The 16395-nt window shown below is 41.4% G+C and overlaps 1 protein-coding gene across 1 annotated transcript in view; it reads right to left on the bottom strand.

Moving 5' to 3' along the window:
- Window positions 1-16395, bottom strand: part of PPM1H (protein phosphatase, Mg2+/Mn2+ dependent 1H) — a 139113-nt gene that overhangs the window by 33396 nt on the left and 89322 nt on the right. Inside the window, exon 5 of the mRNA XM_065856405.2 lies at window positions 6984-7068. Within this exon, the coding sequence (XP_065712477.1) occupies window positions 6984-7068 (85 nt within the window). The remainder of the gene's footprint in view (window positions 1-6983; window positions 7069-16395) is intronic.

Genomic DNA, 16395 nt, shown 5'->3' with positions numbered 1-16395 from the left:
TGCAGGGCTTTGTAGATCAGAACGCATCTCCTTTTGTAAGTCAGCAACCTGACAAAAGCGAACGATCAAAGGACAAAGCCATGGAGCAAGCAGAGACTTGGAGGGGTGCGTGTGGAGTGAAGCTCAAGCTTTTTGGCTCCTAGTTCAGCTATGCCAACAATGCATATAACCTAATATTACTACCACACTTAATTGTCACTGCCTCGAGAAAAATGTTGACTTTTACCTGCTCAGTGTGCTGCACCCCATCACACAGAGCACTGTGAATAAACATGAGTTGCAGAGCACTTAATTTTCTTGTTCTCTAAAAAACTTTCTTCCTTCATGCAGAACAGAAAGCAGCAGCAGTTTTGTGTCACAACCACAACTAACGTTTTTGGTGGTGTTAACGTCCCAAGGCTGCTGCTGTCCTTTCTGGTGTGCTGCTCTGCAGATGCTGGGAGGCCTCTGTGCCAGAGATGTGCCCCAAGGATCACAATCTCCAGAGCTGATCTAACTCATGAGCATCACAAGGCTCTTCGTCCACTGCACCTGACATGATAGGTCACAGAATCACAGAATGCTAGGGATTGGAAGGGACCTCAAAAGATCATCTAGTCCAATCCCCCTGCTGGAGCAGGAACACCTAGATGAGGTTACACAATCATAAGCATATTGTAAGTCTTCTTTTCAAAATAAACCTCACTCATTTTTCTTTAATATTTGCATAAACAAGCCTTTCACCTTCCCTCCCCAAAGCCACACTGTGAGTGAGCTCTTCTGAAGACACAGTCAAATTAGCTAGGGAACTGAAAAAAGTTGTATTTCTTAACCTTTCTGCAGATAACTCTTTTTCCTTATGCAGCCAGTTAAGGCAATAAAGTCTGTCTTATCTCCAGCACCAGCTGCCGTCAGGGCAGACCAAATGAGCGGGCTTTGGTTTGTGGGTTTGTCATAAATCTAGTGCTCATCAAAGGTGAGCAGCAGGAAGCAGTGGAAGCCCTTATTGATCTACCTGGCAGCTATCATGCAGATAGTTCACAATAAAATATTTCCTGCATTTAAGGGCTGAGCCTGCTCCCACTCAATTTAATAGGAGTTGGACCAGGCTCACCACATCGCAGCACTAACCTTCCATCCGCTTCTCCCCGTTCCCGTCGCCAGACACCCTTCCAGAAAACACCTCGAGCTCGGCTGAAACGGGGCTGAGGGAGATTGCTGTGTGTAGCCAACAAGATTGGATTCTGCTTTCAAGAGGCAGCTTTCAAGCACGCAAGTTTGCTCTTGACATTGTGATCCCTTCCTGGAACAGGAGCTCCATCAAATACTCTCTCCGTGTACAGTTAAGGGAATCACGTTTTTTTTCCCTGCAGTCTACAATAAGCCAAGGTCCCCTCACCCACCCAAATATTGTTTTCAAGGACCCTCTAATTGGATCACTGCTTCTCATAACAGAAATGATTGAGAAGCACTAGTGATTTTTGAGAGGTCTGGCAGTACTAGTCCAGATGAGGCTTTTATTACTTCCAGAACTCTGGATTCTTTATTTTAAAGTACATGTAAACTTTTTATTTTTATTTATTTTCATTCCAGTTGCAATAAAGATGGAACATCCCTAATGATTTATTTGATGTATTGCTACACACTGACAGCAGAGAGCTGGACTAGTTTTGGTATTTTTTTTAATTCTTTCTAGTCTATGATATTGTAAACAATGAAGTCTGTCTGCTTCAAAAGTGCATTTCAGTTCACTTTTAAAATGCACAGCCTATCTTGATTAAATCACTACAAACCACTTCTAGCTAAAGACTACTGTCGCCTGCCTACAAAACAAGAAGCCTTATTTAAAGCAAAAAGCATCATACCTGACATCAAAATGAAGTTATTTAACCTTTAGGTGATGAGATTACTTAATAGGCTAGATCACAGGTCCAGAAGTAAAAACTTCCAGGCTTTTAGCATTTTTCCCCTTGAAAACAAGAATTTCCTTTATTGAAAAGGTAAAGCGATTGGGAGAGACTGCATTTCATAAAGATTTACTCAGATGGAAAGTCTGAGGTCACAAGTGAAATAAGATTAATAAAGCTGGCAGAGTTACCAGTGGACTGCTAATGTTCAAATAAGATTTCTCTTCCACAGCCAAGCCTCAATGCCTGATTTACAATCCAGGGATCTTAACTTGATTCTAATATTTTTGGCATCAGTGGAACAGAGGGGAAAGAGCAATTTGGAAGCTTCTGCTGCCTGTGAGCTGAATTCTTATATGAAGAAATTGTGATTTAAAAAAAAAAAAATCCGTATTTTGTTACCCTTTTTAACAGTTATTTTTGATGCTTCACTGGTAATTCTACAGAGAGAAGAATGTTCTACTATAAAATTCAGCTGCAACTTCCAGTTGGGTCTGTTGAGAACAGTTCTACATTTACTACAAGGCAAGACTCTTCTCCCTCTCCACCCCAACCAAACTGTGCTGGGCAGTAGAATCAGAAAATACATAAAAAGCAATGCTTTAAAAATCTACAGATCTTTCAAGTAGATAAACAAGCAGACATCACAAAATCCCTTCAAGTGATCAAGTGAGAAACAAAACCAGTAAGTGAACAGACAACCAGAATTTTATCTGTGATGAGGCACCATATTTTCCATTTTTTTTCATTTGTTTAGTCTCGATTTGCAAGAACCTCAGATCAGAAACACCATTCAGAGAACTTCAAATTTAATAAAAAGAGTGACTATCCAACACTTTCTATATCCTTGTGAGGTATGTTCAGACAAGATTGTTATTCTGTGTTATGGAACTGGAATATTTTCCATCATTTTTCTTTCAGAAGCTATTACAGCTTTTTGGCATAAATCTGGCATAGTCTGCATCATTTTGGTGCTCTGCCATTTTATGGTGTATTTTGTGGCTGGCTGTATTACATTCAACATTAGTTGTTTAAAATGGAGCCTGCTCAAGGAAATTGTAGTCACGTTTCTTTCAAAAGGCCATTTACTTCCCGCTGTGTTTCCTGGTGATCAGCAAAGCAAATATGAAATTAGACTTACACACTAGTGTGCCAGTTAATTAGGTGGCAGGGAGCACTACATGTATCTTATAGTACCTCGATAAAGCTTGTTGATGCCTTTTCCAGCTCCTCCAGCACACACTGCTCTGGGACATCACTGGCACCAGCAGTTTCATTGTATTCCGTGTTATTTTCAAAATTGCTGTTTTCCCCTACATCAGCTATATAGAATCATAGAATAGTTTGGGTTGGAAGGGACCTGCAAAGGTCATCTAGTCCAACTCCCCAACTCCTCTTACAACTTTATCCCCTTATCATATTGTGCCATTTTCTTGAACAGGATATTTTACTATATGGGACTACCGCTCAAAACAGCTTGCACAGTACAGTGCATCCAGAAGTTTTGCAAATTACTCGGCCATTATCATATGGATATGATTAAGCGAAAGAGAGATTAAAACTAAAGGAGGTAGTGGTAGAAGTAAAAAGGGAAATGGGAGCCAAATACATGCCAAGATTGGTCTCTCCTCTTATGAAAGGCCAGGACTCTGTCCATAAATACACATCTCTTTTACCATACCATCATGCAATACGTCAGATGGCCAAAGCAATCCTACGCTGGGTGATGCAGGGAGCCACAAACTGTAAGAGAATTAAGATGCATCTGACTTGTAATTGATGCACTGAACTGACATTTAGGAAATCTAGGTTAATTTCCTCTTCAGGCTTGGGTTCCCCAAGCATCCTTCAGCAGGTAAGTCATTATCACTTAATCCTCACCTGAACAATGAAATGAGAAGAGATTCTTTTTGTACACAGGCTCACCTGGGCTCATGAACCTTTCTTTGAATGGTGTCAAACACAAAGAGCATCCACAGCTCACTGCCACCGATGGCCACTCAGTTTCTACAAGTTGTAAAGCCTGCCCTGGTAGCAGCAGTGCACCATCTTTGGTCTGAGCTGCGAACTTTTGGGGCACTCCATGGCTACACGCCTGGACGTGGTCTGCAGTAACACCATGCTGATCTCACACCACATCTTCAAAGTGCAACTTTGATAACTAATAGAAATACACCCATCTGCAATACACTCACTCATCATTCATTTTAAACACGTTTTCCAAGGGAATAAGTAACAAAATCGATGCCATTTACTGTTGCAATTTAGACTATCATGACTAAAATTAATAGTCTCCTCAGAAGATGAAAGGCAAATTGCCTCTGGCAGTCATTGCCTGCACAACTGCTGAATGTACCAGAGCAGTTCCCAGTCAATACTGGATTTTGTTCTCCATCAAGATACATGGATACAGCAAGACAGGGCTTTCCTGGAGCAGGCGCTGTGTGAGCTCTCCTGCCAGAGTGCTAAAAAGAAAAGACAGACACAAAAATTCAAAAGACGTGGGAGGCTCATGAATGCCCATTGTATGGTGCACTGGACCTCTACAGAAGCTTAAGGACTTGGGGAACAGTGGTGCAAGGCTTTCATGCCTTACATCTTAAAAAGTGTTCTCTAACAGAAGGATCAATTGCCTTCCACAATACTCTCACAAGTCCCCTAACACAGAAACCTGCCTCTGCCATTCAGCCTGCCCGCAGTCTGCAGCTGTACGCTGATCTCCCACTGCAAAAACAGTAGGTGCAGGTGAAGACAGAGGGATGACTGTGCCTGCTCAAAAGTCAGAATCACTGGGTAGTCAGCTTGGTCTTTTGAAGTTGCCATACCAGGGGCCTGTGCCCCAGGCCATACTTGCATACATGGCAAAAATCCTGCATTGAAATGAGAGCTGGATAGGGAAAACATGCTTTTCCCCTCACCTTGGTTACTCAACCAGTACTAGCTGAAGCACAGTTTTGTCTAAGACTAGGCTGGAGGACTTCACATGACCCGAACAACTCATTATGCCACAGATTTCTTTGCACATGGAAATTAGGGCCCAGAAAAGAGGACATGAATCCAGAAGACACCAGTTAACCTAAACCCAGGTCCTGTGTGGCTGAAGCAAGCAATAGGCACTAAAGGCAGAGGAAAGTCCTTTGCCCCAGCTGTGCTAACAGTGTCTACAGCACAGGGAGTCACCACTCGGTCGCCTGCACGCTCTAAATCCAAACCCTCCCTCTGCCTGGGCAATAACTTCCCCACAGTAAATAGTTTTTCTGCATTTACCAAGTAAAATATTAATGCTAAAATGATTTAAGTGATCTTCTTCCTGTTGTGCAGAAAGGAAGATCTGTGCAACATGTTTGAAACAAAGAAACTGGATTTATTTTCTTAAATGCGGTTAAAGCCAAAAGTAAGTAGCTTTTAGATAAGAACAGCAGAAGAGAGATGTTGATGGTACAACAGACTGATAGCAGAACCTGAGGACAGCCAGGGTAAGGAGAATTATTTGGGATCTAATCAGCAAGACAAATGCAACCTTTGGAGTATAATGGTTATGCCAACCTTGTAAGAAATTTGGGGCTGTCTTTTTTATATATGTTTTTTTTAAGAAAAAAATCCTCCCACAACACTAAAGTGAAAATGTTACTTACAGAATGTTATGTTTGAAATGATCTCTAATTTTGTTTCACGCTCTTGCTGTCTTGCATGTATTTTCTTTGAACATGATACCCATAGCACTGGCTTATTTTTTACATATAGAATTAAAATAAATAAACAAAGGTAAAGGAATTTTCCAAAGGAAACAGCAGAAATGCTTTTCAGATCAGCTGCTGTTTTCAAATATGAGCCAGAAAGGACATCAAAAGAGAAAAAAAATCCCTTGTAGGCAATGCTTTATCTCATATTTCCTACAGAAGTAGCACACTCCCTAGATACCAAAGATACCTTTTATTTTAAAGGCAAACAAATTATTTTAAATGTAACTGAACTGTAAATATTTATTAGGTCTTTTTTCCACTTCATTCTCCAAATACAAATACTCCCAAAGCAGTATTTCCTCTGAAATTTTCAGCTTCAGGCCAGTGAACCTGACTAAAAATCAAACTTGACAATTGCAGAAACATTTACAATTTTTCTTTAAAACCTTCTGCCCCTGCCTTAAACCACCAGTATTTTGCCTAGTTTCAAACCACAGTGCCTGGGCCAGGCTGAAGATAAAAGACACCTTAAGAACAGGGAATGCCACTGGCCTTGGCCTGTCCACCTCACGTCACGCAAAGCTGACAGTGAGTCTGCCTTGGCTTACGCTGAAATTTCTAGGAGGAAAAAGCAGAAGACCAGGAGAAGCAGAAAAGAAATCTCCAGCCACATCTGGAATGACATTTTGATAAAGAGCCCATCCAACTTCAACCGACTGATCTGACCATCAATGAAAAACTTCAAGAGGACTGTTTGTACAAAAAATGACATGCATTTTGACTTACGTTTCTTGGGCAGCTTATCAGTCAATGTGACTTGGTGTATAAAGCATTCCACATCTCAGCTAGTCACCCTGTCCCAGCTTTACAGGTGCTACTACACTAAATAAAACTAGGCTTTCTTCATCCATCCTATCTTGCAGCTACTAATGGTGACTGAAATCACCTCTAAGTTTGATCTATTTTCCCTGATTGAGATACTATTGGCATACTATTAGAGCAAATGAATAAAACCCTGCAATAATGATCACACGCACACAAAGAGCAATCTGTGGTATTTTATACTGTCCCACAGTAAACAGTGGGATGGACTGAAATACCTCTGTGGCTTGTTAGCTCTATGTCTGAGCTTTGGTCATCCAACCCCAATGAGCTGCTGAAGGTCTGCAGTTGAACAAGGTACACAAGCACAGCCATGCTAGTGGATGGCCTTCACAGAAAAGATCAGATAGCTTTCATCAGGATTTGCACCATCAAGATTTTCTCCATGTTTGCTGATGGCTAAAAAGACATATGTGGTCAGTCACTGGTGTTCAACAGGCACGAGGTCCTTCACTGAACCCCCGTAACCTTAGATTATCACCAGGCAATGCTTGTCATCAGCAGCACCTGATTTGGTACTCAGGTCTCTTACCAGGTATTGAAGTCGCTGGCGTTCCGTCTCTGGAGTGAATTCTGAAGACATTGGAATGACTTCACCGTTTCGGATTATTATAGCCCTGCAATAGTAATAAAACATCATCAGTACAAAAGAAAAAACAAAAAAAAGATACCCAGAAAACCACTGGGTACAGTTACACTCTTATTCTCTTCAGAGTCACAACAAAATAAAGCCATTTCTTTTCTACTGAAGTTGTCAGCAAAACAGGATAATAATTCCTGCTCTGCATCCTTTAGGCTGGATAACAAAGTACATTTGTATATGCCAAGTTCATTTCAGAGCTCACAAAAACATCCAAGCAACAAAGGCGAGAGTTATTTCAGTTGATGTCTACAGGGTATCCTTATTAAGTGAAATGCAGGCACCCAGAGGAGATGCTGCAGAATCACTGATTGTAGACAACTCTTTGCAGGTTTTAATCCCAGTTGTGGCTGACACTGTCTAAACTCCCGGCTTCAAATGACTCATGCAAGCACTTTCCAATTATTGATTGGTCATATGTCATGTCAGAACATTTCTACTCCACCAGCAAATGGAAATGGCAAAGCAAATCCTGTTTAACACAAATTTAACTAGTTACCTGCCGAAAGACAAGAGGTAATGGAATGACTACAGATCAGCCAGGAAACTTCACACAAGCTTCTGCAGACAGCAGAGAGAAAATTCTCTCAAACACCTGCATCTTGCCTCTTAACAATCTTCTAAAATACGGTCCGATTCTTCCTGGTGTAATGCCACTGGGTGAAACACGGTCACAGGAGGGAAGAATTAACCCAATATTCCTACTACATTCTGCAGTCATGTATTCACTCACAGGATTATGTTCTTTTATCTTTTCATTACTTACTCAGCTCTGTAAGTATAGTAATGCTTGGCACTTTCAAAGAGCTGGATGGACTACGTATCATCCCAAAGACTTTAACGTCTGTTTTGGAACTGTTTCTCAACCATCAATAGATTAATTCAGTGTTTGGATAGTAGCAGTGTACCAGTTCTCCTCTCAAATTTGCACAGAATTTGGTGTAGATAAAACAAGTAACTGTTTCTGTATGTTTAAATCATCTTCTTTTTGTTATCTTTTCATCCAGTTGATGGGATATTTACGTGCTAGCTTACTTCTGTTGATAATCTGATCAATTTGCTGGCATTGTCTCTCTGCAAGGTATTCCGATGGCACTGCAATGCAACCAACAAATATGGTAGACACACAAAGACTGAAAACTTAACCTCCAAATTCAAAACACAGGCATCTTAGAAAAATTATCCAAGGTACAAACCAGCTTTATAAAATTAGTGGCATTAGATAACTTTCCAAATCTTCTGAATATGATATTGGACTAAAATTGTCTCTGAATTATCATCTACTATTACTAGTATGCAAAAGGAAGGAGCAATATCAAAGAAGAAAGGAATTGCTCCCCTTTCTGAGATTCATGTCGCAGAGAACAGACAGCTACAGGATGGTGCCGCAATGGGAAAGGTGGGAAAAGGCTCTAGTGTTGAGGGAAAAACTACTCTGCTTTGACAGATAAATTCAGTGTTCCTGGACTTGCAGTACTCCCTTGCAAATAATCCCGTGTAGAAACTAGAGGTGGCAAGAGTGCAACCTACATATTGAAGGCTCCCACTGGCCCTCCACTGCTACAATTAAAAACAATATTGTGTGCTTGAAATGAGACAGACATGGTGGCTGTAACTCATTAATTTCTTAAGAGAATTTTGTGCAGAATTTGTGATGGAAATTTTTCCCCTTTATGGGATCCAAACACATTAAAGACTTATAAAAATGCTGTTCCAATTAAAAAGAATAAAAGTTTGCTGAAAATTTTTCTTTGGATTTCTGAGACAGTCATTTAAAAATGAAGCAGGAACACTACCACCTCTTTTCTGCAGCAACACCTTTACTTTTATTTTTGCAGTTCCGAAGGTATTTGCCTTTGAACTAAAATCATTTACTCAAAATACAGTGGACAGTTTTTATAACCTTTTCATTTGTAATTTGACTCACTGGAGTAGGCCTCCATTTAAGGGAACTGTGGGTTTAGTACAGAGTAAGTACTCTGGCAACAGTCTAGACTAGAGGGATCAAAGGAGCTGATCAGACACTAACCAAATTTTACACACCAGTGTAAGACAGCCATAAGGGATCGACTGATCTTTGCTTGTCTGAAAGACCTAATATAAAACCACACATTCATATAACTGCTAGAACATCAGGCTAATTTTCTAATTATCCTTTGCTTCCCCTTTAATCACCATTTCACAGGAAATCCATATTTTTAAGGCCACACAGACCAGTCTGGGGTTCACCTTTTCCTTTGTGCACACTGACATACTTCCTATATACGCTGATAGCTATCATTCTCACTTCTGTGGGTAGAATTGGGCCCTGAGAGACTCACATCATATAAAAAGCAATTCAGAGGCGAGTCGGTCAACCTTTCATGGCTGAACTTATTTTCACTAGAAATCGCAGCCACCTGGGATGAAAAGCACAATCCAACACACACACACACATATATATCTTTGGAGGGGGGAATTAAAGCAATGCTGTTGATACCTGGTAAAACAGAGCTTCAGTTTTCTATTTTTCATTAATGTTTTCAGCAGTTGGACTTTATTCAACTTGAAAGTTACAGCTGCTCAGAGGAGTCAAATGATTTGATCTGATGAATTAGATGGCTCTAGATATGAGTAATGGGAGGGACGCAGACATACACGGACAGGTCACTGGTCTGAATTCAGCTGCGGTGGGTTCATTATCCTCTTACCAGGCTCTTCACCTTTCCGCACCAGCTGCTTAGCTGTTTCATTACAGCAAAGGCTATTTCTGATAGCCCAAGTGACAAAAACAGACACATTCATCAGCTGTCTCACTGGAGAGGTGCGAAAGCCTGGCCCAGGAGCCCGGGATTTTCCCCTGTGATTGAAGAGGTGCCGAATCAGGCCCTTAATTGGGTTTGGAGACTGAACTGCCCTCTCCGTGACCTCACAGTGACAGAGCTGCCAAGCACCGACTGAAGGCTTTTCCCACCGAGCAACCTCCAGAGCCCTGAATTCAATAGCCCAAAGTCAATAACCACGCACAGGGAGGGCGCTTGGCTGACGCAGCAGCCGCAAACAGCCCGGCAACCGCTTTTACAGACCTGCTCTGTACAGTCCTGCAGGACAATTAATTCTGACTTTATGCTTCCTAATGGACTAAGCAGCAACATGGCGTTACATGAGCGTTACTGCTTCTGCCATGCATGAAAGATGCATGTACACAATGAAATAGTGCTCTGAAAGCATTTAGCTCCCTGTGCGCTGTGGAAATATGAATGTATTATTTTATACCAGAATAAAGCTGTCCTATTAAACTGTCAGAAATAGCTGCATAGGAAGCAAGAAGAACTCAAAGAGATGCAGCGCCCAGAGAGCATCTGATTCTGCCATGTTTAATAGTGACATTTTAATTTCAGCCACACTGGTGAAACACATTATAGCAGAGCCACAGGGTGAGCCTGCCAAAAGCAGACTGATGATTCACGTTTGTAGGGAACAAGTATGTCAAAACTAAGCAAATATTCTCTGATGGCAAGGTTGCTTCAGACCCATACCAACCGTTAATTTATATTACCAATGAAACTGCAATTAAAAAACAAAAGGGTTTTCTTGGCAGGATGGGAAATTGGGAGTCACAGATATGCAGCCCTCTCAGTGTGTTACCCTCCAACCTCTGGGGCTCTGATGCCTTCTCCACACAGCATCATCCACTGCAAGCAAATAAAGAGGAGAAGCTACTCTTAAGTCTTAAGGCCACAGAAGCCATTAGAGTCACTTATTTTTGATCCCTTCTAAAAAGAAACTATAGATTTTTGAATCCTCCTGTCATTGAACCCAGCTACCTAACTCCCCACCCACACAAACTACAGGATTGTACTTGCCCTTGCGTTTCACAGATAACATGCTCTGCACAATGAAGTATGTTAGTTAATCCAGAGCTGGTAAATATTCACAGAAAACAGGAATATATTCAGGAAAAAAGTCCCCAAAAATACAGCTAAGTAGCATAAAATGGAAGATGCAAAAATCTGATTTTTTATCTCTCTTCTGGCCACATCACTGAGCGTGTTCTGATCCAGCTAAGTCGTGTCCTGAACAAATAAATGTGGAGCAAATGATGCGCTGGCGCCTCAGTGCGTAAGGTAGGACTGGCAGCTACAGCACATCCTGCAGTGGCCACGTCCCGTCAGTCACGCAAAATTGAAAAGAAACACCAGGAGCTTAAAAGGCTGCATGTAAATCTACAGAAATGACCAAATTTATCTTTTGGATTGACAGAACTGCGTAGCCCATGGTGATCAGCTACATGATCTTTTGAGTATTTCAGCATTCACACAGAACCTTAAGTACATGGTTATTTCCTGTGTTCAGATTCAACACTTTAAAAATAGTATTTGGTGCTTTAGCATATATTCCCTTTTAAAACATGTGGTGAATGAAGCAACAGAAGGGTTAAAATCTGCCACTGTGTTGTACTGCTGCTCTCACACTCAGGATGCAGCAACAACACTGTCTTAAGGAAAATATCAATATATCAATTGCTTTTGCATTTTTAATATGGTTAAAACAGCCACTTCTCCTTGAAGCAAGCAGGGTTTTCTTTTTTTTTTTTTATTTTGTGGAGAACACAATCAGCTGAGAATTGCACAGCATCCTTTCTGAGTTTCTTATGAGACACAAACAGAGGGAAACTCATACATTTTAGAGAAAGCTATTGTTGGTTACTCTCATTTAATCATACAGAGAAAGAAACACTTTAGTGAACAAGGTCAAAAGTGTAATTTCACTGCTGTCATGGGTCTATTGGGATTCTGGTTGTTCAAAACAAAGAGGCATCTCCTACTGTTAGGAGTATTCAGGGGACACCCTGATTCCATTACACACTTTCTCAGCCAAAAATGATTTGAAACGCAACATTAAACTGCACATTTCTACAACAGAGGATAAAAATCTGGTAAAGGTGACAAAGAGAGACCACTCGGAAAACCCTTTCTGACAGCACGTATCAATTCCAAGCCACAGGGAGGATGTATCCATTTTGTCAAAAGGTGTTAAGCATTGTAGATTCCCTACAGATGAAGCAGGAGTGTCTGGCCTGTCTGAAGAGGTATTAGAAATGTGTCAATGGAAAAGAAAGAGGGATTAAACTGACAGAAAGAATAAGGCAGGGTTTTATTACGTTCAAAGGGGAACCAAGCAGTAGGTTTTAATTAGGTATGTCACAAAATAGCTGAAGAAAAAAAAAAAAAAACAACACACAAAATAAGTAAATCCTAGAACTACGGAATTAGTCTAGATGGGTATTTGTTTACTATGGTAACTAAATGCTTATATTTAAGGAAGAGCAATGCTAATGTCTGGAGAGCTTCAAACCATTTTTGTTTATTTACCTTTTCTTAATTGCTAAGAAATGAAAGAAGAATTGACTATAAAAAGATTGAAAAAAAATTGCTTCTCTCCTCTCTAAATGCAGTACTGGAACTTACAGCTATTACAATTACTGATGACTTTTTAATACATTCAGCCCTCTCACCTTGGTTTCACTTATTACGAACTGAATTACTCTCCTTTAGTCCCACGCAGACTCATTTCTCAATGTTTCTTTAGAAACCAGGTGAACAAACACCTCACTGCACTGGCAGTAATCATGGAACTATAGTGCAAAGCCTTTAAATGATTTCCTTAATTTTATGAATTAAGGCAGCCTGGGGATAGTGAAACAAACCATTATATAATGTTTAGCTGGCATTAAAACAGGTCCCAGCGATGACATATCCATCTCCATAAAACTCAGAGGTGAAACCAGCAACACCAATGGAAAAAACCCTGGCCGTCTCCCATCCATAATACCCAGGAGATATTTCAAAAATGCCCCAAATCCTACTCGACATTGCCACCAAGAAGAAAACAAGAAACAACCAGGGAGGCGGTAAGAGCCAATGAAAATTTCCACAGTCATTTTCCACCTCCTGCCACTCAACAGTCCTGCCACCCAGTTTCTTCACATTTTTCAGCACAAACATCAGGCCATCCACAGAAATATTATGACAGAACAGCAACACTGGATCATTTTTCTTCCAGCAGAATGAAGCCAGCGTTAGGAGGGAACACACTCTCCCTTGCTTGTGGCTCTTGCTGTGGCAATGCAGCCTCAACCATGTACACCACGGGTAAAGCACGCTGCTCAGACACGCTCATTCATCACTTGGGGAAACTTCAGCTCCCTCAGGCCAACAAAAGGTGGGAGAAGTTGCCTTGGTGAAGTACTGCACAAAAGCAGAGTTAAAGTAATTTCCTATAGGACCATGCTTCGGCATTTCCTGCAGGAACAATGAAGAACCCTCCCAAACTCCTGCTAAAGGCCTTTTGCAGGCTGCCAGCTGCCCTGGCTGCTCTGAGGGTGAACATCTTGGCAGCACAGCCACCAAGGGCAGCCCTGCTTTGGCAGGACACCCATCTGGTGCTCCCAGTATTTCATTCAAGGGCCTCTTTTCATGTCCTCGTACCACCACAGAGCCAAGCATGCCCCAGCTCTCCTGTGGCAACAACAGAACCTCCTGCTCTTTCAAAAAGAACCATGCAAAGAAATTACAAAATCCAGTCCCTGCAAGAAACCCTGAGAGTCACTTTTCAGAGGCACCTACAAGCAATGCGAGCTGTTCTGCACACACATGTGTAGAGCTTTATGCTGTTTCCAGTCACTCAATGGCCTGTTTTTACTAAATGAATTTATTATTTTTGAATAAGGGATGACAAATGGGCAAGTAGAAGCTGTTTCTCGAAGCAAAATAACACTCATACATTTCCACAGGCAGGCTTACTCCTCATCTACGCTAGCACCTGAGCCAGTCAGCATCTTCCTTACTGTCACCAAAAATAATAAAAACCTGAATTTTTAGAACTGATCTCACATTCCATCCCCTTTAGTAAGCCGCAGGTTAAAGGGATTTTCTACTCCTGGTGGCCTCCCTCTGCTCTATATATTGCATCCAACAGTGAGAAGCACTTGATCATTGCCAACACTGTAACTAAATTACTTCAGTTGTTTCTGCATCACTACTCACTCTACAGCTTTAAAGTAAAATATAGTACTGAGTTTGCAGGTTGTCTACAGAGGAGATAGCTTGGAGAAGACACATTGCTAGGTCATTTTTGACCCCAAAAGCTGCACGCTTTTAGTTCTCTGTGCCTCTTTTACATGCTGCAGCTCCATTCCCATGTGACTCTCCCATGAATTTGCTGCTCTAGTTTAGGTCCTCAAGTGTATTGCTTGCCTGATGCAATCTAAGTATGGAGTTATTATTAGCAGTTGGCTTATTATTAGCAGATGGCTTTATTAACAGTGTTTCATTTTAGGGATAATTAATTTTTTTTTTTCTTTTGTACTCCCACCCCATCACTAATGCGATGGCACTGGCTACCCGCATGCGATATTTTGTTTGCTTAATCAGGAAAGTAACTTTCACTATTGAATCAGTGGTGACTTTATATGTTTACCTATACACTTCCAGTATTGCCTACTCTGGTTCCAGTAGCACTAAACCTAAAGCTAATGAACTAAATTAAAATGCTCTGTAATTAATTGTGGGTGCTTTCCTGTTGGTTTACATCTGAACCCACCAATTCTTCAGAGAGGACTTCAGCTGGCAGCCAGGATGCTCTCAGAAGTCATTTTATAGTAAGTCTAAGGTGACACCGTTAGCACAAGAAAACTGCCTGGCATTCGTTCCAGCATCTTTAGGTTGGAGATTTGCTGTCCTCACAGGATTCATTTTGCCCATGATGATTTCAGTGTATTCTTCGTTTGAACACAGCTAAGTCCAGGGTTGCAATGATGATACATCACCACATTTCTGTATCATGGCTGAACAACATGCCACCAATTACTCAGGCCAGGCCAGGGAAATGAACAAAGTGGCCCAGTCACGTCTTTGTGGCCAGCTCAGAACCTCGGGACCGGTATCTGTGGAATCAAAGGCTTTTTCCCTGCTGTCCAGGATATCACATTCATCTCCAGGACGAGTTACTATGGCAACTAAACCTGGGCTTAGTGGATGAAGGCATTGCTGTGCAAGTCAGTGTTTATTTTGCCAGTAATATGGCTGGGATATGGCTGACCATGTAATGTGGAAGAATCACGTTTTTTTTTTCCCCTTGCTCTTCACTATCTTGTGACTGAGGAAGTCAGAATGACTTTCAGCAACTAAAGCATCACATCTACTTTGATCTCAGCTTTTCTGCTTAATTCAGTGGCGGTTGCAGGATATTGGAACAAGGTGGACCGAGAAGTAAAAGCAGACTGAAATTTGCACCCTCTGCTCACTCTGCATCAGTTACTTTTTACTCAAGCCCTGCTTCAATTACCCATGCAGAAGTGACAAAGGAAGCCCTCACTAAAAGCCCAGGAACGGGACTCAAGCTGCAGTGCAGAGCTGCTGCTGAGATTGAATGGCCTGGGCTGCCTGGCAAGCTCACGGAATTCAGGGGATGAGAAAAAGTAAGGGCCACAGCAGACTTGAAACATTCACCAAGGGAGCCTGGCTGCTCCCCCTGCCCACCCAGCCTTCTTGCGTGCCCTGGCCCTGTAACACTGGAGCGAAGAACCTGCAGGCTGCAAAGGCACAGATTAAAAAGATTGTTCTGAGCTTAATGCACTGCACTGAGAGATCTGGATTCGGGTATATTTGCTTATACTGTGAGCTGCCTCTATCAGATGGCACAGGCTCTTCATGCATCAGTAAAGTACTGGTAAAAGAGGGTTTAAAACTACATCTCAGCACTCTTCACCCATCTTACCTGAGGCACCATGAGCTCTACAAGCTACATATGCAACATACATGCAAAGATGTTATTACAGTGGGAATTTTTCCTTGATCAGTGGTTATATTCACCAATGAAAATAGGCAGCAGGGGAATTTCTACTTGCAGCGGCAGTAACCAGCTGTTTTTGCTTGGCTTGATCGAGTTTTGTTGGTTTGGGGGGTTTCTTTCTTTTTTTTAAAGGCTGAAAACCTACGAGAATTAAACTTCATAGAATTCATAGCTCCTAGAAACTAATACCAATGAACTGCGACTTTCTAGTTTACTGATACTACTTGAATAGTCAAAATTCCTCTTCTTCCTCATGATCTCGAACTTAAGGACTTTACAGGTAGCTGATGCCTGTGAGGTTAGGACCAAAGACTTAACTGAAAATGTTTACAATGGCTTCAACACCTGCTACATTGCCATAGACACAGGGCATACACTGTCCCAGGAAAAACAAGAGTTCGAAGAAGAGGCAGGACATTTGTTTTGACTTCAAAAGCCTAAGAACATTTACTGCCAAATTCACCATTTC

This window comes from Patagioenas fasciata, chromosome 1, assembly GCF_037038585.1.
Source record: "Patagioenas fasciata isolate bPatFas1 chromosome 1, bPatFas1.hap1, whole genome shotgun sequence".
Classification (NCBI taxonomy): domain Eukaryota; kingdom Metazoa; phylum Chordata; class Aves; order Columbiformes; family Columbidae; genus Patagioenas; species Patagioenas fasciata.
Note: the sequence above shows the minus strand (reverse complement) of the source record. Positions and strands in the feature narration are given on the sequence as shown.